Source organism: Volvox carteri (assembly GCF_000143455.1).
Source record: "Volvox carteri f. nagariensis unplaced genomic scaffold VOLCAscaffold_25, whole genome shotgun sequence".
Taxonomy (NCBI): domain Eukaryota; kingdom Viridiplantae; phylum Chlorophyta; class Chlorophyceae; order Chlamydomonadales; family Volvocaceae; genus Volvox; species Volvox carteri.
The window spans coordinates 61,967-87,988 of NW_003307568.1; the positions used below are offsets into that span (position 1 = coordinate 61,967).

The 26,022-nt window shown below is 54.6% G+C and overlaps 3 protein-coding genes across 3 annotated transcripts; 1 reads left to right on the plus strand and 2 right to left on the minus strand.

The window, feature by feature from the left end:
* Positions 1-747: 747 nt before the first annotated feature.
* VOLCADRAFT_105175 (uncharacterized protein) lies at positions 748-2,419 on the minus strand (the record flags this gene model as incomplete). Its single annotated transcript, XM_002951703.1, has 4 exons — positions 2,101-2,419; positions 1,807-1,923; positions 1,551-1,728; positions 748-1,427 (listed from the first exon to the last, which is right to left on the minus strand). Exons 1-4 carry the CDS (start codon positions 2,317-2,319, stop codon positions 748-750), a joined length of 1,194 nt encoding a protein of 397 aa, XP_002951749.1. The 5' UTR covers positions 2,320-2,419.
* A 3,091-nt stretch (positions 2,420-5,510) lies between these two features.
* On the plus strand, positions 5,511-14,293 carry VOLCADRAFT_105176 (uncharacterized protein; the record flags this gene model as incomplete). The annotated part of the gene is made up of 18 exons (XM_002951607.1): positions 5,511-5,616; positions 5,712-5,809; positions 6,176-6,199; positions 6,356-6,450; positions 6,836-7,136; positions 7,590-7,979; positions 8,137-8,376; positions 8,699-8,831; positions 9,098-9,234; positions 9,379-9,519; positions 9,855-10,259; positions 10,582-10,686; positions 10,838-10,975; positions 11,291-11,572; positions 11,857-11,910; positions 12,014-12,109; positions 12,280-12,402; positions 12,580-14,293. The coding sequence occupies 18 exons, from the start codon at positions 5,511-5,513 to the stop codon at positions 12,823-12,825; spliced, it is 3,114 nt and encodes a 1,037-aa protein (XP_002951653.1). The 3' UTR covers positions 12,826-14,293.
* Positions 14,294-16,978: 2,685 nt separating this feature from the next.
* VOLCADRAFT_61631 (uncharacterized protein) lies at positions 16,979-25,688 on the minus strand (the record flags this gene model as incomplete). The annotated part of the gene is made up of 15 exons (XM_002951704.1): positions 16,979-17,209; positions 17,495-17,525; positions 17,790-18,097; positions 19,969-20,106; positions 20,572-20,676; positions 20,802-20,895; positions 21,061-21,500; positions 21,698-21,838; positions 22,240-22,373; positions 22,643-22,796; positions 23,142-23,372; positions 23,745-24,134; positions 24,516-24,816; positions 25,137-25,255; positions 25,608-25,688. Coding segments are annotated over 15 exons (2,898 nt in total), but the record flags the coding sequence as incomplete, so codon positions are not given.
* Positions 25,689-26,022: the final 334 nt, after the last annotated feature.

Consider the following 26,022-nt stretch of genomic DNA (forward strand, 5'->3'; position numbering starts at 1 on the left):
AGGCGATGCGGGTAAATCGGGCACGACTTGCCCCCAAATCAGAAAATAACCAGGAGAGCCAACCGCGAACACCGTTGTCGGCTCCGCACAACATCACTGAATAAACGTATTAAATTGACTCGCGCATGCCCATACGGATACAGCGGTGACTTCGCGACACGCGGCTGGTCTTACCATGCAACGCGCAGCGAAAGGGCGTTTAGGTTCTCCTGCCTCTCCACTGTGGGACAAATCCTCACGGCAATGCTACTACGCGCCACCGTAATGCATGAAAATTGGGGCGCGAGCGAGCCTGCACCTATTGCTAGTATCAAAAATGAGCACGCGGGCAAAGCGGCTTAGTACCACCAGGAAGAATAGTTTTTCCCGTGTGCGGCACTCAGCGACAAAGCATCCATTGATAGCTCGAGTACTTGGCAGTTGATGCCGAAAACATTCATTGTTTGTAGGACCACTAAGCCGCTTGGGTGCGCAGGCTTCGACGCACTCCTCTAAAAAATCTCCAACTACTCACGCTCACCAATCTCAATATCACACAGTTACGAGCACCCACGCAAATTGCTCGACTCCTCAACCAATCCACATGATGTCCGGCCGCTGACAATCTGTACCGTGCGGGGACAGGAAAAACATTGCATGCCATCTCATACCCAGGCAAAATCCCGCCTTCGTCAGGCCGCGTCACAGGAGGGACGGCCGTGAAAACAGGCCTTGACAGGTAGGTGATTATCGATGGACGCCGTCCGATCATTCACTCCGAAATACGCTGGAGGGTGATGCTCCCAACACTGCGTCGCTATCAGTGCTGCTGCCCGGGGCACCGCCACTCTGCTTCCTGCATAGGCTTGCCAGGCCCCCAGGCTTAATATTGGGCCAACGGTCTCCCCGCTCCCTAACCACGTGCACAGGCACATCCCCACCGGGACAAACCTCGAAGCCTCGCACGACTACAAATGGTCGATGCTGAGCTGTTGCCCCAGGGTCACCGTGAACCTGTGCTTCCGGCCAGGCCGTCTCGTGGGCCTCTAAGCCTTCCACACCACAGGGCGCAGCGGGCTCCTCGCCACACGGCGTAACCGCCGGATCCGGAACCAGCTGCTGCACCGTCGTTGTGCAATAACCCATCCCTAGATGATCCCATGACTTAAGCTGCTCCTTCCGGAGGCACAGCTGCTCTTTGACGGTGGCCCAGCGGCCCAGCAGTGCCGTGGAACGGCGCCACGGCGGCACATCGATGCCTTGGCTGGCAAAGTTCCGGGATATGGCAGACGCCATTGAGCTAATTAACTCGTGCAGGCGCGGCAGGGTGCCAATGAAGAGGTCGGGGATTGTGGCTGCGAGCGTGCGCTGGTACTCTGGAGTGCAGGGTGCCACCAACAGATGCTCGCGGAGCGCGGCATCGACCACCACCACCTCTTCGGTGTCCTCTGGGGGATTTAGGAACGACATGAGAAGCACGTGTCACATCGACATGCTAATGTGGGATGAAAAGCACAACGACATGCAAACATCGGATGGAAAACAGTCGTCAGGCGATAGCCTGGCCTCACCTGAGGTTACAACGATAAACGGCGCGCTAATGGACCTAGCAAACAGCGACATCCCAGCGTGAGGTTTCCCAGGGTGGATTATCACTGCGCGGAGTTCGTGCTGCAGAAGCAGGGACGCCATGGCCTGCATATCATCGAACCGGCAGTTTGCGCGGTTGTCCAATAGTAGCATTCGGACCTGCGTTTGTTATTGCAAAGCTAATTAGTTCACAACAAAGGCTAAGCAGGGTCCGGGGCATGCATTGCAACAGCTCACCTTTCGTTCCAGTGCCGCGCGAACGGAACACGCCGCCGGTTGAAAAGGAACGCATACTGCTCGCCGAAAAGCCCACATGGGTTGGACAGAGGGCGAAGCAAGATCATCGAAAATAAACTGTCCATAAGAAAAGGTGTAGGCCGTGTCACGGGACCTCGTCAATATGTGAAGTGACAAGTGCGGCAGCAAACCAGGTATTCGCTTGCGTATCTCTTACATGTCCTTAAAACACGTAAAACTTGAGGCAAAAAAATGGCGCAACATGTCGAAAAACCAGTTGGCGCCAGTACCTACCTGAAGCGGTGAGCATGTCGCCGAAGATTTTAATGAACTTGTTAAAATATGGCCTTCCCTGGATTTCCATTGGTTGGGATAAACCATTAGGCCGGTAGGCCCCTTTTGCCCTCCGGAGGCATCCTCGTGCGTTTCAGTCCTTCCGCTCCCACAAACTACGCCACAAAGGCTTTGCCTCCTGCTGCATGCTCTCTGACCACCTGCCCGGAAAAACTGCATTGATCACAGCTTTGTCTTAAGGCGGCGGGAAGGCGGGTGCTTGCGTATCAGAATGCGACACACATGAGCTGCTTAGCCGGTCTTAGCACCTCGCATTACTTCTCGAATTATTATTCATATAAAATAGACGCATTCCGTGTTGTCGAACATCTTTTCAAGTATCCTAGATACGCCGTACCAGGATATTTCTGCCGCGTCATATCGTCCTTCTTGCATCCGACTCAGCCTGCGAGCTGCAGCCGCAACATGACCGTTAGCTTCATATGTATGACTTACTTATAACGTTTGCTTCTACTTACATTGCGAATAACATGTCCCATGTTCAGTAACGTGGTGTTGTCCTGAGATATTAATATTAATTGGGTATCTGTATCTCGTTGGCCAAATCGATTTTTCCTTATCTCCATGGATTGAAGTTGTAGAGTACTAAATTCTGGCCTTATTCGAGCGTTATTATAACCCGAATTCCGTCAAGAGAACTGTCGGCGGCTAGATCCGGGACCACAGGAATTGTATGCCTGACGCTAATAGTTTTGCTAAAGAATTCCAGCTGCTACAGTATACAGACACTGCTGTGTACATATTTGATCAGATGGAACACCTGCGCATTCTGCAAGGGGTTCCACTTGGAGCATGACTGGGACACGTAAACTGATAATGTTTAAAGGGCTTGGGATATCCTCTAGAGGCGACATCTTTTGGTCGAGAATAAGAGTGAGAGGGGGAATCGAGGGAGACGGGAGAAGGCGTTAGGAATGAGAGGCCTCGGGGCAAAACATGGAGGCGATAGGAATTGTCACATCTCTTCCTCGTGTTGGTTACCAAGGTACAGTGCATCCAATAATTAGTCCAGTCGCTGCTGGGACAGATTGTTCGGCCCCCGCAAGCGTTTGTATGAACTCGGGGCAGCTCATCCTGGGCAGCATGGTCGTTCAGAGGAGTTAACGAGGCTTATAATTTGCGTTGTAGTGGAGGCATAGGTAATGGTTCTGATGGTGAAACGCGTCCAGGGCCAATGGAAAAGGCACAACGGATCTAAATGCGAACAACCGCATAGGAACTGATGCCGGAACGGTGCTCCTCGGACATTGTGGGGCTCCGGGTTAGCTTTTTTATACCTTCGAGCAGTTCTACCCAAATACAAGTAACAAGTCCCGCACACACGTGCGGGATTGTTCGTAAAAGCGGGGGGCATCATGGACGGTAAATTGGTATTGATGCGGGTACGCGGGGGCCCATTATTGTCCTTCCTCGTCCGCTTCAACGCGAAACGTCTTAGCGCAACGTGCCTGACCTCCCAGTCTTCCGAGAGGTTCCTTGCCAATCCCAGGGCCGGCGCCTCGGTCATAACGGTGCGCCCTTAAAAAACGAGGTCAAAGTTGTATGCTACAAGTTTAGCCGCGATGACCATAGCAGCTTGCCTCACTAAAAATCAGAGGACATATTACACATCGATAGCCATCCATGTTAACTACACCCACTGGTGAAGGTGATGTTCAGCAGCGGCACATGCACGACTCGTTAGCACCGCGCCTGCGTGCCGCGTGTGCGCCCAAAGGTGTTATAGGTCTTCCCGAGAATCCTGCGCGTGTCGTGATTTACAGATATGGCTGTCGGTCCAATAACTAGTGCAGATGGCTGTTCAGACATCCCGTGGTGTGCCCTTATGGCGGATTAGTGGGCCCTCCGAAAACACATCGGGCAAATCACTTGTGATGGTTGCCGGGTACGAGCCGCCTTAGCTACCCGGCTTATGCTGCCTGTTTTTCCCAAGTGCCTTTTCCGGGATAGGGTTGTGCCTAAGGCCGCTGGGATTCACCGGTATGCGATATGGGTCTTCAAGAGCTCTTACTGGCAGCTAGATGTACAAATCATGGCAGGTTTACCATTACAATACATTCGATTCCATTGTAACACGACCCGTTTAAGAGGAGAGGGGCAGGATAGGAGGGCGCAACTGCCTGGGGCCCCACCAGCTGATGGCGAGTTACATGTGCTCCAGAGCAGGAAAGAGCGTCAACAGCACCTGATATGGTAGTCAAGTCAAGGAATCGTCCTGTCTTGCGGCTGCAAAGTAACCGGGAGGACAGGATGATAGCTAAGTTGGCTTCCCGTTGCGCCTTGGCAAGGTGTGTGGCCTGGTCACATGAATGTACCTGCATCAGGTACAGCGATTATCGTACACTCTTACAGCGATTATCGTACACGCTCTGCCTTGCGTTCTCTGATTGCGTTCATGCAGGTTGGGAAGCATGCACCTACTTTGACTTCGCCCATCCCACGTCCAAGGACCCATCCAGAATGCAGTTATCTGGTCATAATCCCTTATTCTTTTTGTTTTTTCTTCCTTCTTTTTGGCTACGCTAGAACTTGCGGTCCCTGGCTCGTCTGGGCCATACGAGTTCTCGTGAGCTTGTAACATAACATAGCATCGGGGCACTTAGGGCCTGTACACATGCCAATACCGTTAGACATACACAGCCTGTGTAAACACAGGTTGAAATTCATTAGATCTCAAAATAGGCGCCTGAATCGGTCTGGTGGCGGCTTCAACGGAAAAGCCTACGAGTCCATCACCACTTACAAGCCGCCTTGTAGTGGTGCATAGTATAGGTTTATACGGGAGTATGACACTGCACAGACTGTGCCATACACATGTGCACGAACATCGAATCCAGCTGTTGTTCATTAGTAAACCCTGTTCGCCACGAGTCAATCCTAATGGATCTCTAAGTGGAATATCACTAAAATCTTGAGATCCTATATTATAATCAGCATCATAGCAGTTCAAATGACAATCTTTCTCCTCCAGCGCATGCTCGAGATGCCGAATCTAGGGCTCTTTACGGCACCAATCGATACTTCACGAAATATACCTCCCTGCACGATGGGCACCAGCAATACTTTAATCTCGTCGCTAGCTACCGAGACCTTGTTTGGATACGCAGTACGACTCTTCCGACAACGATGCAGTACAGGACGGACGACGTGACTGCATGATTCAATCCGGTGATAAAAATCTCTCATCCTGCAATAAGTAAGAACAAATTATCTTTATTGTGTTTAATATCTCGGGATTCCGCTATAAGGAATACCAACTTCCAAGTTCCGGTTGGCTTGTTGCCGGCGGCTAGGTCCCAGGATAGGCGCCGCATCGATTTGTTAATCTGGGACTTTAAGAGTGGCTGGAAATGACAGAGAACGCGCAGGCGAAAGAAACGGTGGCAGTAAGCCTCGACCACGAGGGTGAAGGCCCGCGGACGGACTTCACACCGAGTGTCGGCATTTCATCCGAGGGTGAGCTCAAAAGCTACTGCATAATCGGCTTGCAGGGTTTGGGAATGTGTTGCGCTTCAGCGCCTTCCGATGTTTGTCGGCGCCTTACGACGTAGCATTTGTTCATACAGAGGCTGCGGAACTCCTAAAACACCATGGACGCAACGAGCTTGAAGAGAAGGTCACGCCGAGCTGGCTCATTTTCCTTCGGCAGGTCCGACAGAATACACTGGTGGTTTCGTGGCACTTGCGCCTGCATGTGCAACTGCAGCTTAAATTTATGTGAAAGTATTGGGCCATGACGCTTTGTTGGTTGTCGTCGCGTAGTCCCACGTTGGGAAATGGCCTGGGTCAACCGATTGAGGAACAGGCGCTGAGGATTCCGTAATTGCCTTACATGCAAAGGCTATGGCGTGTTTAGCATTGTGGAATAATGCTCAACTCTGTTCTCGCTTGAGGTACTGACCCTTCCAATGATACATGATGTTACAATGCCTATCAGTTGCCTCTTCGTTCGTACGAAGCTTTGAGCTAAAATTTGCTCTGTTCATCATCCCTTCACCGCCCCCTCCCCCTACAGCTTTACCAGCCAATGCCTATTATGGTGCGTCTGGGCAGACTGGGTTGGCTTGTTTATTAGGACTTTGACTGGAAGGGCTCGGTTGCATTGCTACATTTCTTGAATGTGTTTCCTGGGTAGGTCTCGGGTGGAATGGTGAACTTGCAGTTGAGTTGCTGTTCTATGTACGCTCCTCCGCAGATTTGGATCGCTGCAATCATTGAGGGAGCTATTCAGAACTGGCCAGATTTTGGCATTCTGTTGGGCATCCAGTTTATTAATGCAACGCTTGGCTGGTAAGATCGTAGATTAGCTAGCATACTGCTGTTCGAGTCTTTAGTAGGCTGCAGTCTCGTTGCTAGCGTCTGAGAGTTTTCTGGATCAACTTACGAATGCAATGCGAAGCGCTTACATGCTTTTGAGTTGCAAGTTGTCAAGCCGAAAGCCTTACGGACCTTAATTTTACGACATGATATGAGGGCAGGCACGTTACGGCCCATCCGGCCTACACTAAATCTTACAACGTTACGACTCGCAACGCATGTGAGTTCGCCTCACAATGCATCCCGCAGTTTGTTTTGAGGACCACCATAACCTGGCCGATAGATATTCCACTCGGGTATCACAGCGAATCATCCCCCGTTAACGCACATCATCCCCTTTTTTTATCCCCTGCTCCAGGTATGAGACTACCAAGGCCGGCAATGCGGTGGCCGCCCTGAAGGCCTCCCTGAAGCCGCAAGCCACAGCCAAACGTGACGGCAAGTGGGTTAACCTAGACGCGGCGCTGCTGGTACCGGGAGACCTGGTACTGCTGGGTTCCGGTTCCAACGTCCCAGCGGATTGCCTCATCAACCACGGAACAATCGATGTCGACCAGGCCGCTCTGACCGGAGAGTCGTTGCCCGTCACTATGCATATGGGCGACAGCGCCAAGATGGGTTCCACCGTCGTGCGGGGGGAGACGGAGGCCACCGTGGAGGTGAGCAGGGGAGGGCAGGGCGTCTTTGCGCTCATGGCGCTCAAACTCCATAACTGGAATCGCATGCATCGATATCTCCACGCGCCATCCATTGAGGGAATATGGGGCCGCTACTTCAAGTGAGAAGCACGCACCCCTTAAAAGGAGGATGCCCTTGATTCATTTCGTTTTTCCGACCTCCGTCCTCAGCTTGCCAAATCCAGCGGTGGTGTTGGGCGCCAGCGGCCTCCCCCGTTTGTAAACATCTCAAGACGGGCGATTGGTGCTGGTCTACCTGCCCGCAGAACATGTAGTACGCCTGACCAATCTACACGTTGATATGGAATTTCTATTATGTTTATGTGTTCTGGGCTGAGCTCCAAAAGTAACGAAAGGTAGATATGCTCACTCGTGAACTCGAGATCCCTGTCTGAAACTGGTTCGCACACCTACCCTCTTGCGGAATCCGTGCAGTTTACCGGCAAGAACACATTCTTCGGCAAGACTGCTGCCATGCTGCAGCAAGGCGGCGACGAACTGGGCCACCTGCAGAAGATTCTGCTCAAGATTATGGTTGTGCTAGTCGTTACATCGCTCGCGCTTTGCGGCACAGCATTTGGCTACCTCATGGGTATGGGCGAAGATGGCAAAGAGGCCCTGAGCTTCACTGTGGTGCTGCTGGTGGCCTCCATTCCCATCGCTATCGAGATCGTGTGTACGACCACCCTGGCGCTGGGCTCCCGGGAGCTGTCCGCGCATGGCGCCATCGTGACTCGCCTGGCTGCAATCGAGGATATGGCGGGGATGAACATGCTCTGCTCGGACAAGACAGGCACACTCACACTCAACAAGATGGTGATCCAGGTTAGAATGGGGAAAGTATGAAAAGGGGGAGCGGGCACAGGTGCAGGTATGGTGGGGTAGGGAGAGCAGAGACGCGACATGATGTGGCCGTGGTACTCTGCGCCACCTTATACGCCCTGTCATGAAATTGGTTCTGACCCCGATTCTCCAATTGCAGGAGGATACACCCACCTACCTACCTGGCCTGGACCAAGCACGGCTGCTGAATCTGGCTGCCCTGGCAGCCAAGTGGAAAGAGCCGCCGCGTGACGCCCTAGACACGCTGGTGCTTTTATGCGAGCAGCAAGACCTTTCCAAGCTGGATGTTTATGAACAAATCGACTACATGCCCTTCGACCCCACCATCAAGCGCACGGAGGGCACCATCCGCGACACGCGCACTGGCAAGGTGTTTAAGGTGGGTGGGTATCATGTGGAGATATGTATGCCTTTATGTTTCTGCGGGATGTGTTGCGACAGGTCCTTAGGGATCCGTGACGAAGAGTACAAGGAACGACGGGATTGGTTAGTAATGAGTTAGCAGCTGCCACGGCCTTTTCTGCTTGCTCTGTTTGGAAGGTGGGTTGTAAAGCGTGCTATATGAACGCGTCACATGAGCGATCCCTCATTGCGGCGGCACATCGCCGTATCCAGGGTACCGGTGCCAATCGGAGATTCCACCCGTCGCTGGCGACAAATCTCAACCGGTCTTCTCTGTAATAAACCTCCCATCACTACAGGTGTCCAAGGGTGCCCCCCACATCATCTTGAAGCTCTGCCCTGACCAGCGCGTGCACCACATGGTGGAGGAGACCGTCTCGGCCTTCGGACTCCGCGGTATTCGCTGCTTGGCCATCGCCAGGACCATGGACGGTGAGTCCAAATGACAGTGCGCTTTGAGTTTTGAGTGGCTACTGCGTCGCCGTCCTGTTGAGATGTTGTCGATATCGTTCTTGGACCGCGGCCTAGAGCACTCTAGTCCTAGGGCCACGGGGAGATAACCCGACTGGCCTAAGCCAGAATGTTTGCATCGCAAAAGTTTCAGAAGTGTTACGAGAAGATTTTCATTAGTGTACATTTGCCTTTTCCCGCCTGTTCGGCAACTTACTCGCTTAAACCATCTTCCCTTGTGCGCGCAGACGATACATGGCACATGGCGGGTCTGCTGACCTTCCTGGACCCCCCGCGGCCCGACACAAAAGTTACTATTCACAAGGCTATGGCCTACGGCGTTGACGTCAAGATGATTACTGGTGACAACCTGCTTATTGCCAAGGTATATTGCAGCGCTGCGAAGGGCTGTGGTCCTAGTGGAATTGTGTGCCTGGGCTAGGCTAAGCCAGGTGCCCATTCGGTTTTATTTGATTTTTGGGCTGCAGCACGTGCATCTAAATTGATTGGCGTCTTGTGATGATCGCAGGAGACGGCCCGCGTGCTGGGAATGGGCACCAACATTCAGGATCCCAAGAGCCTGCCCTCCATGGACGCGGAGGGTAAGGCCCCGAAGGATTTAGGCAAGAAGTACGGCAAGATTATTATGGAGGCTGATGGGTTTGCGCAGGTGCGACGGGGTTAATAGTGCATCTACAGATGCAAATGATGTGTTTTGTTGCGGCAACCAATTTGGTGATATCTGAGCATTTCGGGCAGCTCTAGGCTCTCGCCTTTGGGACACGAGGAACACCCCATACCACGGCACGGACAGTACAGCAACTTACAGCAACTTTAGGCACTCCTTGCCCTGCCCTCGCCTAGGGGAAACCTTCGGCTAATATGTCGACCTGCAGCAGTAGTGGGGCACCATTTTTAAAGGCATCCCGGGCACTGGTTCACCGTTTGGCTTTTCCTCCTGGCTACACCGAAACAAGCCCCATGCTCGCGTCTCCCTCCTTCCAGGTTTATCCAGAGCACAAGTACCTGATTGTGGAGGCGCTCCGCCAGAACGGTTTTGCTGTGGGCATGACAGGAGACGGAGTCAACGACGCACCGGCATTGAAGCGCGCAGATGTCGGCGTGGCGGTGCAGGGCGCTACAGATGCAGCGCGTGCTGCTGCAGATATTGTGCTGACGCAGCCGGGTCTGAGCACCATCGTGACGGGCATCGTTACGGCGCGCTGCATCTTCCAGCGCATGAAGAACTTCATTAATTACCGTATCGCCGCTACACTACAGCTGCTGGTGTTCTTCTTCATCGCGGTGCTCACGCTTAAGCCCGCTGATTACGAGCCGCCACCGCAGCCCTGCGAGCACAATCCCAAGGAGTTGTGTGACGCGGAGTTCCCTAATTTCTTTAAGATGCCGGTAGGTCGCGTCAGGATCTGGCTGAGGCTGGAGCGCTACGAATCTTGCGGCTATGCCAGCGAGATGGTGGCGCAGCGTCAGGAAGATCTACGCTGCTTTCTACTATAAACCCTATATGACATGCTAGCCAAGCCACCTAGCCTTTTGGAACCATGTAGAAATGACCGTGCGCGCCGCAAGGGAGGGTGCTGTACACTGGGTTTTGTTAGACCTGCCACAAGACTGTACTTCGTCTGGTTTCAATTACCCAAGTTCGATTACCCAAGTCGCGCAGGGGCGGCCTGAACAGCGGTAAACTTGTTTTCACTTCGCTGACCTTCAGGTGCTGATGCTGATGCTCATTACTCTGCTCAACGACGGCACCCTCATCTCCATCGGCTACGACCATGTGAAGCCCACCACTATGCCGGAGAAGTGGAACCTGCCTGTAAGTCGCATTTCGTGCCGGACATAGTTCATGTCCAGATAGCAACATATGAAATGTCGAAAGTCTTCAGGGTACGCCGGCCACGACCACATCGACCCACCATGCCATGGAAATGCTCAAACCTCCTACCTGTTTGGCCTTTACCGCACAGGCGCTCTTTGTAGTGTCTATCGTGTTGGGAATGGTGGCTTGCGGCTCCAGTTTGCTGCTGCTGTGGGCGGCACTGGACAGCTGGAACCCGGACGGAATATTCCACAAGTGGGGCATTGGCCGAATGTCGTACGGCAAGGTAAGTGAAAGTTTTTGCTCGGTCAAAAGCCCACTCGGTCCCTGCCGACTGGCTGTTTCGGCTGGTACATGGCACCCAGTGCATCAAAGCCGCCTAATGTGGCATTTTATCAAATTGCTCAGCTACAAAGTATGTTGAGGCCGAAAAATGGGAATTTTTCAAGGGAGTGGCCGTCTTTGACAATTCCTACTTTTTCGGGTGTTCGCTTCCCTGGGCCTGCCTGGCCTGGAGCGCTGGTGTGCAGACTGTTGGTTGTTTCGCATGCTAACTGTGCCCGATCTAATTTAAACGTTCCTGGGTTCCCACAACCTCCAGATCACGACGATGATCTATCTCAAGGTGTCCGTATCGGATTTCCTGACGCTCTTCTCCGCGCGCACCCACGACGGCTTTTTCTGGTCATCGAAACCCAGCCCGGTCCTGATGTGCGCCGCCTTGTTGGCTCTATCTATTTCCACCATCCTGGCTTGCGTCTGGCCCAAGGGTCAAACGGACCACACTCCTACCGAGGGCCTTGCGTACGGTGATTATACCCTCATGCCATTGTGGATCTGGATCTACTGCATCTTCTGGTGGTTCGTGCAAGATGCTCTCAAGGTATCTTGAAGCCCTAAAAGCTTGGACGTGGGCGCTGCTTCGGAATTTTAGATCTCTTCGTCAGTCCTACGGGGGGAGGAGGCTATTTGTACCTATGTCGACGCTCGCAACTCACGGGCGGGCTTGGATTGGGAATGCACAGATGTTGTAGCCCAGAGCATGGATGAGTCCGGAGGTCCGGATCTGGAAATAGTGTAGCTTGGTTCCACATACTGTCCGACAGCGTTGCTGATGATGTACATCGGCGCAATAATTTTGAGTGGTAACGCACTGTACCTGCGCAGGTGTTGACGTACTGGGTAATGCACAAGCTGAACTTGTTCGACATCAACAGCGCGGTAAGCAGCTCCTGCTCTGGTACTCATGCTCAATTGGCATCTCATTACGAAGTGTTGACTATTTCGAAACTGCGCAATAACGTTTTATCTTCTCTGTTCGCAGTTGGTCGTGAACAAGCGTGACGCGACGAACGTGCACGGCGATCCGCTGGCGCGCCACAGCGTAGGCCTTGTTGAGGGCAAACTGCTTGCTGCCAAGGTGGGTCTATGGTTTGTACAGCTCACCACGGTTAGATAAACAACGCATTCCTTTGGCGTGGACTGACCTTTGCCACAATTCTAGTGTTTCCCCTACACTGGTGCTAAGGTGGCAGTCGCCTTCTCCCTTCAGCCACGCTTGATGCGAGTTTAATAACGCCAATGTGCCAGGTGGGAGAGGCCCAGGAGAAGATTGCGCACGTCATGAAGCAGGAGGGTGCTCTGGGTCGCTTCTCCGCAAACCTTATGCGGGCCTCCGCAAACCTCGCTCAGATCTCCACCAACCTCAAGCAGGTGCGCCGTGAGCTGAACCCCGTTGCTCCCGCTGGCTTCATTGGGACGTTTCTGAACTGGTCATTTAGCTTTCGTGTACTGCCAGCGCTGTGCTTCGGTATCTGTTATAATTGTGTAGGCCACATCGTAAAATATAATTTCCCACCACGTTGAACTATGCACCGCTCACTCCTGTAGGGTGGGCATGCTGTCAAGGGCGACATGGAAGATGGCGTTGCCAGCCTGGAGCAGGCAGTGGGTAATCTGGAGGTGGCCACTTCGGACCTGGATCCGAAAATGCGCGGCGAGATCAACCCCGTGCTGGAGGGTGTGCGTGACGCTGCAGAGAGGCTGGCGGCCAACACCGCAGCTGGGCTCACCGGGGCCAACACACAAGGGTTGTCGCGGAACAGCAACAACCATCATCCTGCTGCGGCGCTGTGAGGTATGGAAGAGGCAGTATGTTGGTAGGCGGGGCCCACTGCTAAGGGAATAAGCGCTCATCCTGTCGTTTGCCGCGTGGTGCGAGTCCGGCATACTTGCCGCATGCTGGTGAGGTGTATTATATCCCGCTTGCCTGAGCTCAGTGCAACTCGGGGATGTGGACTCTTCGAAGGAATCCTGCATATCCAAGGTTAGCGAGGATACTGGCAGTCGCACGGGTTGCATGACCTGGCTGGGCAGAGGCGGCATCGGTGGTTCAGTCGTTGTGGGTGGCGAGACGACCGAGCGACAGGAACTTAATGCTAAGTGAGCGGCGGAGTAGAGGAGTGTGCGGGAGGGTTTCTGTATGGAGAAACGTGTGGCCAGCGCCCCCTTGGGTGTTGGGCTGAGTTCGTAGGTCCGAGTTGGCGGGAATCGGGCAGACTGCTCTCGGTCATTTCTCGAAAGCCGATGGGAAAGGGAATAATGGGAATGCTGATAGGTATTATTTATGGAATAAAATTTTACAAAGTTTATCAAAAGCCTTCCATGTGGCTTTGGGAACCCAGTGCCAGCACAGTATTGATTACGAAGTGCGGCATGAAGAGGAAAGTGATTGTACGTGTCAAAAGGTACGCGGGAATGGGGGACCAAAAACAACGCAGCAAATAGGGCATTACCTAATCTCGCATGTTAAATTGCGGCTCCTTGCCTCATCTCGTTGATTGTACAGAGCAGTATGCTGCAGGATTCCCCGTCCAACGGTATGTGATAAGAGTTGAAGTTACTTTACGCGCGTCAGGTACTTACCTGCTGGCCTTATTCTCTTTCAGTTTCGTCTGTTTATTTTGGTGTTACGGTGGGTTTTGGAGCAGCGCTGGTGACACGTCTCTCATCGTTGAGTCCGGATCCATGTCTTACGATGCTACATACCGCATTGGCTGTTGTTCTGTCAATTGGGAATCAAATATCAGGTGAATTCCCGATTTTCTTTGGTTGGTTTTGGATGGCATGGCATAGTTTGCCCTTCACGGCATGGCGCCGCGTTGGTGCTTCTTGGGTTGAGAAAGTTGGTTAGTACCCCTTTGCTTCTTGGGTTGAGAAAGTTGGTATACCCCATTGCGGTATGCAGTATTGGCTTTCATGGCCACGCGATTACTCATGGTGATTTGGGCGTCTTATTGTGTTTTCGACTGACGATTTCCGCTTACGTCTGGAAAGGCTGCTGTTACCATTTTCATGGTACTAGATTTATTTAGAAATGTATGTATTGTCACATGTGCTGTGAAGGGTATGGCGCTGTTGTGGTCTCACTGTGGTGGTGCTGGTCGACCATCTAAAGGCCCATCTCATCGAAGGGGTGCTGTAATATGATTTCCATTTGCGGTGGGCTGTTGCCTACCGCTTGTTGGGTATCTGGATGGAAAGGAGTATTACTTGTTGCCTCTTCTTGGCCTTCTTCTGACATGATTGTAACGTTAGGGCTTTGCATTCATCTTGGATGCCTAAGCGTAAATACCTCCCAAGTATGCTGTGCACGTAGGAGCGGTAAAGCCACAATAACCGGAGCGCTTATTACATGACGGAAGCAAAAGCAGTTCCCTTTGTAGGTTATCGTGCACCGGTAGTTAAGGCGTGCTTTTCGACTGTCGAAATACATGACATTGGCTTTGGGACGCAATCCTGTAGGTTTTGGTTTTATAGCAAATTCCACACAGCAATCAAAGAGCCGACGCTTTGGACCATGCGATCAGGCCTTTCCTCTTAGATATTGTTATCGCTTCGCTGCTTTTCGATGATCAGGGTAACGATATAACTGTGCGAGTAGCATGGTGACGTAAGACTAATTGATTGCTAAAGTATCAGCGGTAATTTTATATGAGCGGTGTCTGCAAGTTTGCTCCTGTAGTGTGCTCCTGTCTTTTAGCTGACACGACCACAGTCTTAAATATAAGCTGTACAGCTGCTCTTATGTGGATTAGTGAAACGTACCGCCTTTCTCCACACCACCCATCATTAATCTCTGAGCCGGAACCCCAACCATTCGGTGACGCGAATCATAGCTAGTTTAACGGCCTCTAGCCGCGTGCCCTTTTCAGGACTGGTACTGGAAACAATCCCACTAAACTCTCCGAAGCACGTCGTACATACCTGTCTTCGAACACTTGTCTCCTGCCTTTTGTATTAACCTTGCATATGGTGCCATCCATTACGCCTACCCCACCCCTTGGAGCGGAGGTATTGTTTCTGCCCTGAAGCCTCCCTGAAATAAAGCTTAGTAAAAATTCAAAAAACCTGAATATGGCTTATCCATCCGCGACCTGGTACTAACGGCAATTTTGTTTCAGCTTGTAGTTACAAATGCGCAGCCTTATTTGTCAACGTGTCCAGCCATCGTTACCAAAGCCTATAAATGGTAGACATTAACAACTCAGGTTTCCTCATCGGACACCATAACACAACTTCCAAGGATAACCCCACAACAGGATGCGCACTCCACTTCGCTTCAAAAGAACCTCTCCCGGACTCCAGGGGAGCCATGCATCGCGCCAATCTGCAACACCATCCAGGCCAGGTACATACCCAGCCGGAGCCCCAATCACACATCAGCCTTCGCAAGGCTAGCCGACATGGCATCGCCTCCACTCCGCTCTGATGCCGACCGGAATGTCTGCTGGCCTTCACCTTCACATATGCCCCTTCCAACCCACCCTGCCTTACCTCCTCACCCTTCCCCTTCAGGGACCATATCTGCAGTGAACATTACCATCCTCCCTTCTTTCGATCTTGCACCTGTTCTATTCATTCCCTCCCATGCCCCGCCAACTTCCCTTCCCCACTCCTTCCCCACTCTCAAGTCTCTTCATACCAACATCCAATCTTTGGGAGGTTCTTCTCAAGGCAAACGGGATGCGCCGGGGGGCTGGGAGCCACCCGCGGGGCCAGTGATAGCCTCCCCTGCCGTGACTGTACCTGCTGCACGAACGGGGCCTTGAAAGGCCCGAGTGACTGTGTCCAGGTGCTGAGCCGCCACCGCCACGGGGGCCAAATGCGGCTCAATTTCAGCACGGACCTATTGACATGCGGATGGATTACGGGCATCAAATGAAGGGCAACTTGGGAAACAGGTGCGTGGCAAGAGTTTTTCGGTTAACATTTGGCGCCGCCACATTTGAGCAAGGATAGTGTGGCACGGCATGCTGCCGGCTTTTCTGTCCCAGAGATCTATACCAGTGTCGCAGGTACGCTGTCAGCTCAGCGAATAGCAACACAACACAGGAAACGGTATGGACGGCCTCACCTCCGGACTGAGCTCCTCCACGGCCTCTCGTAGCGCTCCCGCCGTCTCCTCAACGTACATCTCGGGCGGTAGTGCAACCGCTGCCTCCACATCGGAGGGTGGCGGCGCTCCTGGTGGTGTGACGGGTCGACTGCGGCGAGCCATTGCGCTGGTGCGTGCAAGCGCTAGGCCCTGTGAGACTCGCGCAATCTGGCCAGGTGAAAGACCTGCGCAACGTGCGGCGACCCGAGCGCAAACACCCCACGTCAATTGAAACCGATTTTCGGGAGTTCTAAGCCGTTATGGATCATTATATGTATGTCTGCCGTCCCATTGTAGCATCACATTCGCTATAGTCTAGGCGGTTAGGATACGAGATTCTCACTCTCGAGACCCGGGTTCGAGTCCCGGTAGCGAAATGCCTTTTTGCGCATGGATATATTATAATTAGTCACTTTAGAATTGTACATGTTCATTTTTTATCAGATCATTATCATTTATTATTGGAAACCCAACGAGAACTTATGTCCCTAGCCTTAGCTTACGATTATAAAGTGTAATCCCGCCGCCTCGACTCGCACTAACAGCCTACAGCCGTATACTGAACCCCGACTTTTACAGACTTAGTAATACTTGGCTAATCGCAATTTTGCTCTAGTCATATATTAAAGGAGTAACCCAGGGCATTACCTGGGGTTGATAGAAACGCCCTACATCGTTGCTTCAAGCAAAAGCTTGAGCTTTTCAAGGCTAGTCCAGTGCCTTACCTGTAAGGAGCAACACCCTGTAACACACAAACCTGCATGTCATGATCCCACGCGCCTCATGATCCCACGCACCCAAGGTTGTAATATCTCACCTGATGCCGACCTGGTAAACGGGACCGGCAGCATGTCACTGCTCCCCACACATTTCATAGTAACATATGCACCTCGTGGCACAGCCAAGCCCTTCCCAACCCTGCCATCCTTCCCATCGGTCAAACCCACCCGACATCCTCTCCAGCGCTTCCACCGCATTCGCGATGCGGTGCTGCAGCAGCTTCGTCTCCGTAAGGCCCACGGAGGCTGCGGCCAGTGGTCGACCCGGCTCTTCGGGGGAGGTGGCCTCACGCAGGTTGACAAGCTGCAGAGGGAGGGGGACCAAGCAGGGGGTCGAGACGACACGCAAATGGGAAGTCCAATTGCTGTATTCTATCCTTCTTACACGCTGACGGTATCATTGCATTATGCTCGCTCTTAGACTTATCAGAAATAGGGAAGTCAGGAGCCTAGAACACATCCCGTTTCAAGTTTCGTTGCATGTGAGTTGAAGGCTTTCCTTCTTCAAAGCGGCACACACATGCGTCCGAACAATGACGGAGAAGGGAGCTGAGCATGAGTGCGGAATAACACGGCCAACAGCCCTCACCTGGTGGGTGTTGATGTTGAAAATGTTGTACCTGGTACGGTATGTACGGCAGGACGTCAAGGCGGTACAATCCAGGTTCAGGGTGCGTACAGAGGAACGGCGGCGGCGGTGGTGGCGGAGTCGTAGCGGTGAAGCTAGGGTAGTGGCCAAGTCCACCCGCGAACGCTAGTAGTGAAAAGCTCAGTAACAAAAACCTCGGCCCTCCCTACACTCCCTCCCCTCTCACCAATTTTTGGCGTCCAGGGGGCCAACCCCAACCCCAACCCCAACCCCAACCCCGCCAACAGCCACTCACTTGCGCATCAGCCAGTACACCCCAACCTTCAGCGCGTCCTGTACGAACCACCAGAAAATGCAGTAGATCCAGATCCACAGCGGCAGCAACGTGTATTCGCCGTATGCAAGACCCTCCACAGGTTGCTTATCCAGATGCCCCCGGGGCCAGGCGGAGGCCAGGGCGGTAGACAGGGACAGCGCTACACCCGCGGCCCCCAGCAGGAGGGGACTGGGCCGCACAGACCAAAAGAAGCCCCCGTGAGTGCGCGCGGAGAAGAGCGTCAAGAAATCCGATACGGACACCTTGAGATAGATCATCGTCGTGATCTGGAGGTTGTGGGCAGCGGGAGCGGTTGCTGAGATTACACGATTGCGGAAAAGACGCCTGCGTATTTAATATTTATTTTATGAATATGCATATGTTATATTTAATATTTGTGTGTGTGTGTTACATGGTTGGGGGTGCGTAACCCCGTACCTGTAAAACTACCCATATGAGCCGAAGGCCCAAGGGCAATATCTATACGCCTAAAAGCCACGGAGAACAGGAAACACCGCACTATCAGTCTAGGCTAGCGCCCAAAGGGGATAACTGAGTTGCGGCGAGCCCACATACGTTCCAACATCTTCGCCAGACGTACTGGTTCCCAACATGCTCGGTTGATGATCGAATCCCTCTTCCGCACGAATATCATTATAGGCTGGGCATTCCAATAACACGTGTTTTTCATCCTCGATTTGGCGATTGGTACCACAACAGCGGCAAAACCGCTGCCCCCTGGGGATATGGTACTTGCCCCTTCGTGCTCTGTTTGCCTCCAAAGCCCAGCAACATAAACGAAACTGCATTAGCTTACGATGTGCTGAACGAGAAACGAAAACCTTAGCATGTGCTGGCCACATGACGGCTGCGGCTCCCGAAAAGGGCAGCCCCATCCAGTGCTTATACTTCGCCATTTGCACTCCCGGTTTCTTCCCATCTGATGGGTACTCCTCTGGCAAGACAGTCAGACGCGCATGGTCCCAGCCGCTCATCAAACGCTCTCTTAGTGCCGTTATCACCGCTCCTTCGGGTAGAGGCCTACTCAACAATCAGTCAACACGCTCCATTACCCCCATGACTTCTTGCGGTATTCCGCTCCACATATTGCACTCCAAAAAGGAAAACAGTCGTAACATTTAGGATCCCCAACCCTCCCATTCCGGGTTGGTCAGGGCATCGGTTATCTCCTGCCGTAAAACTGCATGAGCAATGGACCCCACTTGCTTTTGAAGGCGGTTCCAGAAACGGAGCATCTGTTTCATCATGTAATACTGTAAGGGGAGTTCAGCCAGCTCCGCATACAACAACCGGTGGGATGGCCGTGCCGCCCCCACTACCTGCCTCGTGAATAAAATCTGCAGCTGGACTGCGCTATCCTTCAAACAAGCTTCGAACATGCCCTCCGCAAGGTTGGCTTTATCTCGCCGCCTTCCCGCCCTGTCCACGACCTCTGCCAGCGCAAAAGGGCCCCACGCCTGGCAGCCATACAACAGAATTGCTCGGACTTGGGTTGCAAAGCACCGCATTCGCACGTCGGGGGCAAACAGCTTCATTTTGTCCAGCTTCGCGCTCAAGGAAAACATAGCGGACCGACCTGTATCACATAACTGCTGACGGCACGCACTAAAAGGCCGTTCTGGCCCGTATACCAAGCCCAGATAGCGAGCGCTATCTTTATTAAATATAGCGCTATATTAATAAATGATTATTTTAACACATATAATAACAATTTAATATATAAATTAGTATAATGATTAATATATTATTTCATTATCATGGACTGCCGGTGCTGTCAAAGGATGCAACGGAGGGTCGGGAAATGGATGTTGGCGTGTGTCTCAAAACTACTGCGTCTCAACAAATTAGGTTCGGGCGACTGGGAGAGACGCGACGGCAGGAAAAGCTGTAACGAGCGTTTGAGTTGGGACTGGGCAAACAGGTTCAACAGGCGGCTGAGCCGCTCCATCAGTTCGAAGGGAAGGGAAAGGGAAGTGGGGAGGGCAGGGAGAAGAGGGGGCCGCAGGCATTGGGACGTAGGGCAGTGGGCAGTTCTGGTGATGAAATGATCCTAGACTGATTTATCATCGTGGTGGTGATGGCGGCGAAGTGGGTGGAGTCAATTCTTCCCTGCCCAGCCTGTCACTGCCTGCCGTACCTTGCCGTACTGTACGCCACCGATGTGCCATCGCTGGAATATTCCGTCCGGGTTCCAGCTGTCCAGTGCCGCCCACAGCAGCAGCAAACTGGAGCCGCAAGCCACCATTCCCAACACGATGGACGTGGTGAACAGAGCCTTCGAGGGCGAGCGGACGGGTCCCGGAGGCCGGCAGGGGGTCATACGGTGAGCGGTGCAAGGAGCAAACAACCAATTGCCGACGTAACTACCCCTCCCCCCCCATGTGTATGTGCTGGGGGGAGATAGACGGGCTGGCCCACAGGAAGTTCCCCTTCGTAGCGGCAGTCGAGTGGCAAACCATTCGGTCGGTCGGGCGGAGGCGGGCGGGTTCCGTACGGCGTGTGTATGTGGGTGTGTATATGTGTGCGCGTGTGGACGTGTTCGTGCGCGTGGGTGTGTGTTTGCGTAATCCGACGTTGCACGGGGCTAAGTCCCGCGGGTGATCCCATCCACTCCTGTTGCGGTCACCAGCTCGAGCGGACTGTCAGCAGTGGCCCAAGGGCAGCTAACTCTCCCCCCGCTCCCCCCACTCGTTTCGCGCCCTCCCCTTTTGCCCCGCGGGCTTGGGACCACTTCACTCACCGGCAGGTTCCACTTCTCTGGCATGTGCGAGGGCTTCACGTAGTCGTAGCCGATGGAGATAAGGGTGCCGTCGTTGAGCAGAGTGATGAGCATCAGCATCAGCACCTGAAGGGGGGGGAAGGAGGGGGACCCACACAGGGACGCAACAGGACAGGAACAAGGCGTGACCGGGCCCCATCCAACACCCGTACTTTCAACCCAACACCCCTTCCGTGCGCAGAAAGCCGTACCGGCATCCTGAAGTACGACGGCCACGGCTCCTCATCGAGACCTGTACGACAGGGGGTAAGGGCGCGCCCAGATTTATGCGATCCTTCCCCTCCCCTTTCCCCTCCCCCTTCCCCTCCCCATTCCCCTCCCCTTTCCCCTCCCCTTTCCCCTCCCCTTTCCCCTCCCCCTTCCCCTCCCCCTTCCCCTTCCCCTCCCCTTTCCCCCCCCCCTTCCCCTCCCCTTTCCCCTCCCCTTTCCCCTCCCCCTCCCCCCCCCCACCGTGCGGTTCTTCCAGGTTCCGATTCTGCATCTCCCCCCTTCACTAACTTGTCCGACCCGCATCTTCTCTCCCTTGGGCCCCCCCTAACCGGGGGCAGCTCACCGGGCGGCATGTACTTGGACGGGGGGAAGGCGAAAACCGCGATGAAGAAAAACGTGAGGAGCTGCAGCGTGGCTGCGATTCGGTAGTTGATGAAGTTTTGCATCCTCTGGAAGATGGACCTCGCCACCACAATAGCTTCAATGATGGTGCTCAGACCCGGCTGCGTCAGCACAATATCTGCAGCAGCACGCGCTGCATCTGTAGCGCCCTGCACCGCCACGCCGACATCTGCGCGCTTCAATGCCGGTGCGTCGTTGACTCCGTCTCCTGTCATGCCCACAGCAAAACCGTTCTGGCGGAGCGCCTCCACAATCAGGTACTTGTGCTCGGGATAAACCTGGAAGGAGGGAGACGTGAGCATGGGGCATGGAGGGAGAAAGCGGGCGATAGAGGGACACGGGGAAGGGAAGAGGAGGGGGGGAGGGAAGACGACGCTGAAATACTTCACAGCTACCCCGCCATTCCGCGATATACATACATACATACACACATGCGCACATACGCGCACACGGATGGGCTCGTCTCCCTCCTCACCTGCGCAAACCCATCAGCCTCCATAATAATCTTGCCGTACTTCTTGCCTAAATCCTTCGGGGCCTTACCCTCCGCGTCCACCATGGGCAGATGTGCGGGCTCCTGGATGTTGGTGCCCAAACCCAGCACGCGGGCGGTCTCCTAAGCAAGGAGGGCGGAAGGGCGCCCCGCGGGGGTCGGTGGGTTAACCCGAGGGGCGGCAGGCTCCGATCAGCGGAGTAAGATTACACCTAGGCAGGCATATGCGCGCACCTAGGTATTAACCTAGGTATTAACCTAGGTATATACGTGCACACCATGTACGACATGTACAACATACCTTCTGGCCGTCTTTAGGCCTTAGTTGTGGGGATCAGATCGTGAGGCAGGGGCAGTCGCAGGTGGGTTTCCACTGCCGACTGGATGACGCGGAAGGACGTAAACACACACGAGGCACACAGCCCCATCTCCCCCTTCAATACCGTACGTCCGATAATACGGTACGCTAGTCCCTCCCCGCCCTTCCATCCCCCGGCCCCCCTTTCCCCCTTGAAACCCCCAACCTTGGCAATCAGCAAGTGGTCCCCGGTGATCATCTTGACGTCCACACCGAACTCCAGCGCCCTCTCTATCGTCCGTTTGGTGTCGGGGCGGGGCGGGTCTAGGAAGGTCAGCAACCCCACCATGTGCCAGGGACCTGAGCGGGTGCGGGGGGAGAGAGGAGGGGGAAGAGATAAACCACGAGCGTGTGCAGCTGCTGCCAAGTGGGGAAAGAGTGCTGCGGCGGCGGATGTGGGGGAGGGGGAGGGACACGAGGGAACAACGGGGGCCCGATGGAGGGGGTGAGGGGAGGGGAGTAAGGAAGTGTGGTGGAGGGGCGGGTGGTGGAGGGGGTCGGGGGCAAGGAGGGAGACGGGTAGCAGGAGGGTAGTCCGGATCCCCCTGCCCCATAGCCCTCCTCCCCACCGTCGGGGCTGTCCGTCTGCGCGACCGCCAGGGCCCGTATGCCCCGCCTGCCCAGCGCCTTCACGTGGGCCTCAACTGCCTGCCGTACACCCTGTTGTTCGGCATCAGCGGGGTCCAGCAAACCCAGAATGATGTGGGGGGCTCCCTTGGATACCTGGGGGAAGGGGGTCACAGGGAAGGGGAAGGGCAAGGGGGGAATTGAGGGAGAGAAGGGGGGAAAGGTACGGGGAAATGAAGCTCCAAAACACTGTGGAGAGGTGGAGGGTTTGTCGTAAACCGGAAACAACGCACACGGGGACCCAATGCACACGGAGGAGCTCCAGGGCGAGCACTAGCACCACCGTCAGTTAAAACCGGCCGTACAACAAACACCGATGAAGAATCCTAAAACCTCCATGCAGACTATCGCAACATACCATACGTGTACACACACACACACAGAGCACGCACACACACCCGTTCCCCAACTCCCCCCTCTGCCCCAACCCCCAGCCCTCACCTTGAACATGCGGCCATCCGGGGCCCTGATGGTGGACTCGGTCCTCTTGCTTCGGGCATCAAAGGGCATGTAATCCAGCTGCTGGTGGCGCTCCAGGGAGGGCAGGTCAGCGGCCCCCAGCACCAGGGTGTCCAGGGCGTCCCGAGGGGGCTCCCGCCACTTGGCGGCCAAAGCGGCGGTCTGCAGAACCTGGTGCCGGTCCACTCCGGGCAGGTAGGTGGGGCACTCGTCCTGGCGGGCGAGGAGGAGGAGGGAGGGAAGGGGAGGGGGACAGCAAGGCACGCGGGAGGGGAGGAAGGCGGGAAATATAGCCAAAGCCGGGAGGAGGAAAACAAGAGCCAACAAACACATACATGCAAAAGAAAGAAGTGGGAGCAGGTTGTGGGAATCGACGGATCATGTGTGGGATGGCTCCAAGTGTTGGGGGGTGAGGAGCTACATGCAGGAAGCAGCAACGGACCAACTGTCAACACGTCCACACCACCTAACCGAACGAAGTTCGTTACATTGGATCCGAGCAAATCACCGGTAGCGGTCCCTCCCCCCCGCCCCCCGCTCCCCCCCTCCCCCCGCTCCCCCTTTTCATACTTTCCCCATTCTAACCTGGATCACCATCTTGTTGAGTGTGAGTGTGCCTGTCTTGTCCGAGCAGAGCATGTTCATCCCCGCCATATCCTCGATTGCAGCCAGGCGAGTCACGATGGCGCCATGCGCGGACAGCTCCCGGGAGCCCAGCGCCAGGGTGGTCGTACACACGATCTCGATAGCGATGGGAATGGAGGCCACCAGCAGCACCACAGTGAAGCTCAGGGCCTCTCTAAAGCCCGTGTGGCGGCCCAGCAGGTAGCCGAAGGCGGTGAGGCAGAGGGTGAGGGAGGTGAGGACGAGTACGGCCATGATAGTGAGCAGGATTTTCTGCAGGTGGCCCATCTCGTCACCGCCCTGCTGTAGCAGGTTGGCGGTCTTTCCGAAGAATGTGTTCCGCCCTGTGAACTGGTGGGGAGGTGGTCGTGGTGGTGGCGGTGGGTAGGATGGCGAGGGGGGGGAGGTGCGTGTCAGTGTCTGTGCTGAGGGTCGCGGGGAGGTACGGATTTGCGTGATGACGAGTACGACATCGTCTGTACGACACGTAACAACATCGCCGAGAACCGCTCCTCACTCTGGCATGTTGTTCCATTCGCTAGATCTGCCCACAGCATCTCTTCCGCCCCGAAACCCCCTCTGCCGTTCCCTCCACACTCTCCCCCACCCGACTGTAAGGTCTTGCTCACCTGCCTCCCGAACACCTCCTGTGCTGTTTCCCCCTCCTCTTCCTTCTCCGCCTCCCCCTCCCCTTCCCTCCCTTTCCCCCCTTTTTTTCCCTTTCCCTTTCACCTCCACGGTGGCCTCCGTCTCCCCCCGCACGACGGTGGAACCCATCTTGGCGCTGTCGCCCGCATTCATGGTGACGGGCAGGGACTCGCCCGTGAGCGCCGACTGGTCCACATCGATTGTTCCGTGGTTGATGAGGCAATCCGCTGGGACGTTGGAACCGGAACCCAGCAGTACCAGGTCTCCCGGTACCAGCAGCGCCGCGTCTAGGTTAACCCACTTGCCGTCACGTTTGGCTGTGGCTTGCGGCTTCAGGGAGGCCTTCAGGGCGGCCACCGCATTGCCGGCCTTGGTAGTCTCATACCTGGAGCAGGGGATTGGGATGTATTGGGAGGTCAATGCGGGAAAAGAATGCGGGAGAAGGAGAGGGGTATCGGTGGCGAGGGGGAGAGGGAGGAGGGGGTTTAGGTACGGGGTCGGCTGAGGGGACGTCTCACGGTGGGCAACCCCCAGTCGCCTTCACTTCGCCTCCCTCTCATACCCACTCACCCACATACATAAGTAGATGCACATACATACGTACATAACGCTCGCCCCCATTTTCATCACTTTGCATTCCTCCGGCAACGTTTCCAAAACCCCTCCCTTCCCTCGCCACCCCCACTACCACCCACTACCACCTACCATCCCAATGTCGCATTCACGAACTGTATCCCGAACAGAATGCCCATGTCCGCCCAGTTCTCAATGGCCGCCTCGATGATGGCCGCCAGCCAAATCATGATGGGCATGGGGGCGGTCAGCTGCAAGCGGGAGCGGATGGGGGCCGTCGTGATTCTATTGGTCGTATGTTGGTCGTACATTTCCGTACTTGGCTAGGCTGCTCGGTAGCCCTCCCCCTCACCCGGAGGCAATGTCACCCAACCACTACTAGTACACGCCACACCACACATACATAAACAAACACAGTCCTCGTCCACCTCCACGTGTTTCGCGGTGTCTCCCTTAAATCCATCTCCTCCACATACGTGTGTACACACAGACATACAGATGGACAGACACGCATTTCAGCATATTCGTACGTATACACGGGGTGCGTACATGTACAGACAGACAGACGACAGACAGACAGACGACAGACAGACGCGCACGCACCTGCTTCAAGTAGATGAGCCAGGAGGGGGTCACCTTCTCCTCCAGCTCGTTACGGCCCCACTGGGCCAGCAGGGCGGAGGCCGCTGTGAAGGGGGGGAGGGGTGTACATGCAACGAGGGGGGGAGGAGGAGGACGTCATGCGGTCTGGGGGGTCAGGTTGGTGGACAAACGGAAAGGGGGGAAACCGGGTGTGTGAAAAGGAGTTGGCTGCCTCAGCCTCCCCTCAGTGTCAGTCTCAGTCTGTCGCAACCCTAACCTAACGTCTGCCGCAACCCTAACCAACCGACCAACCAACCAACCAACCAACCAACCAACCAACACATCGAGACTGCCTTACCTACCTCACCGCTTACCTACCTACCTACCTACCTACCTTGCGAAGTGAGGCCTTCAGAGGGCGCGAAGCCCTTGCGCT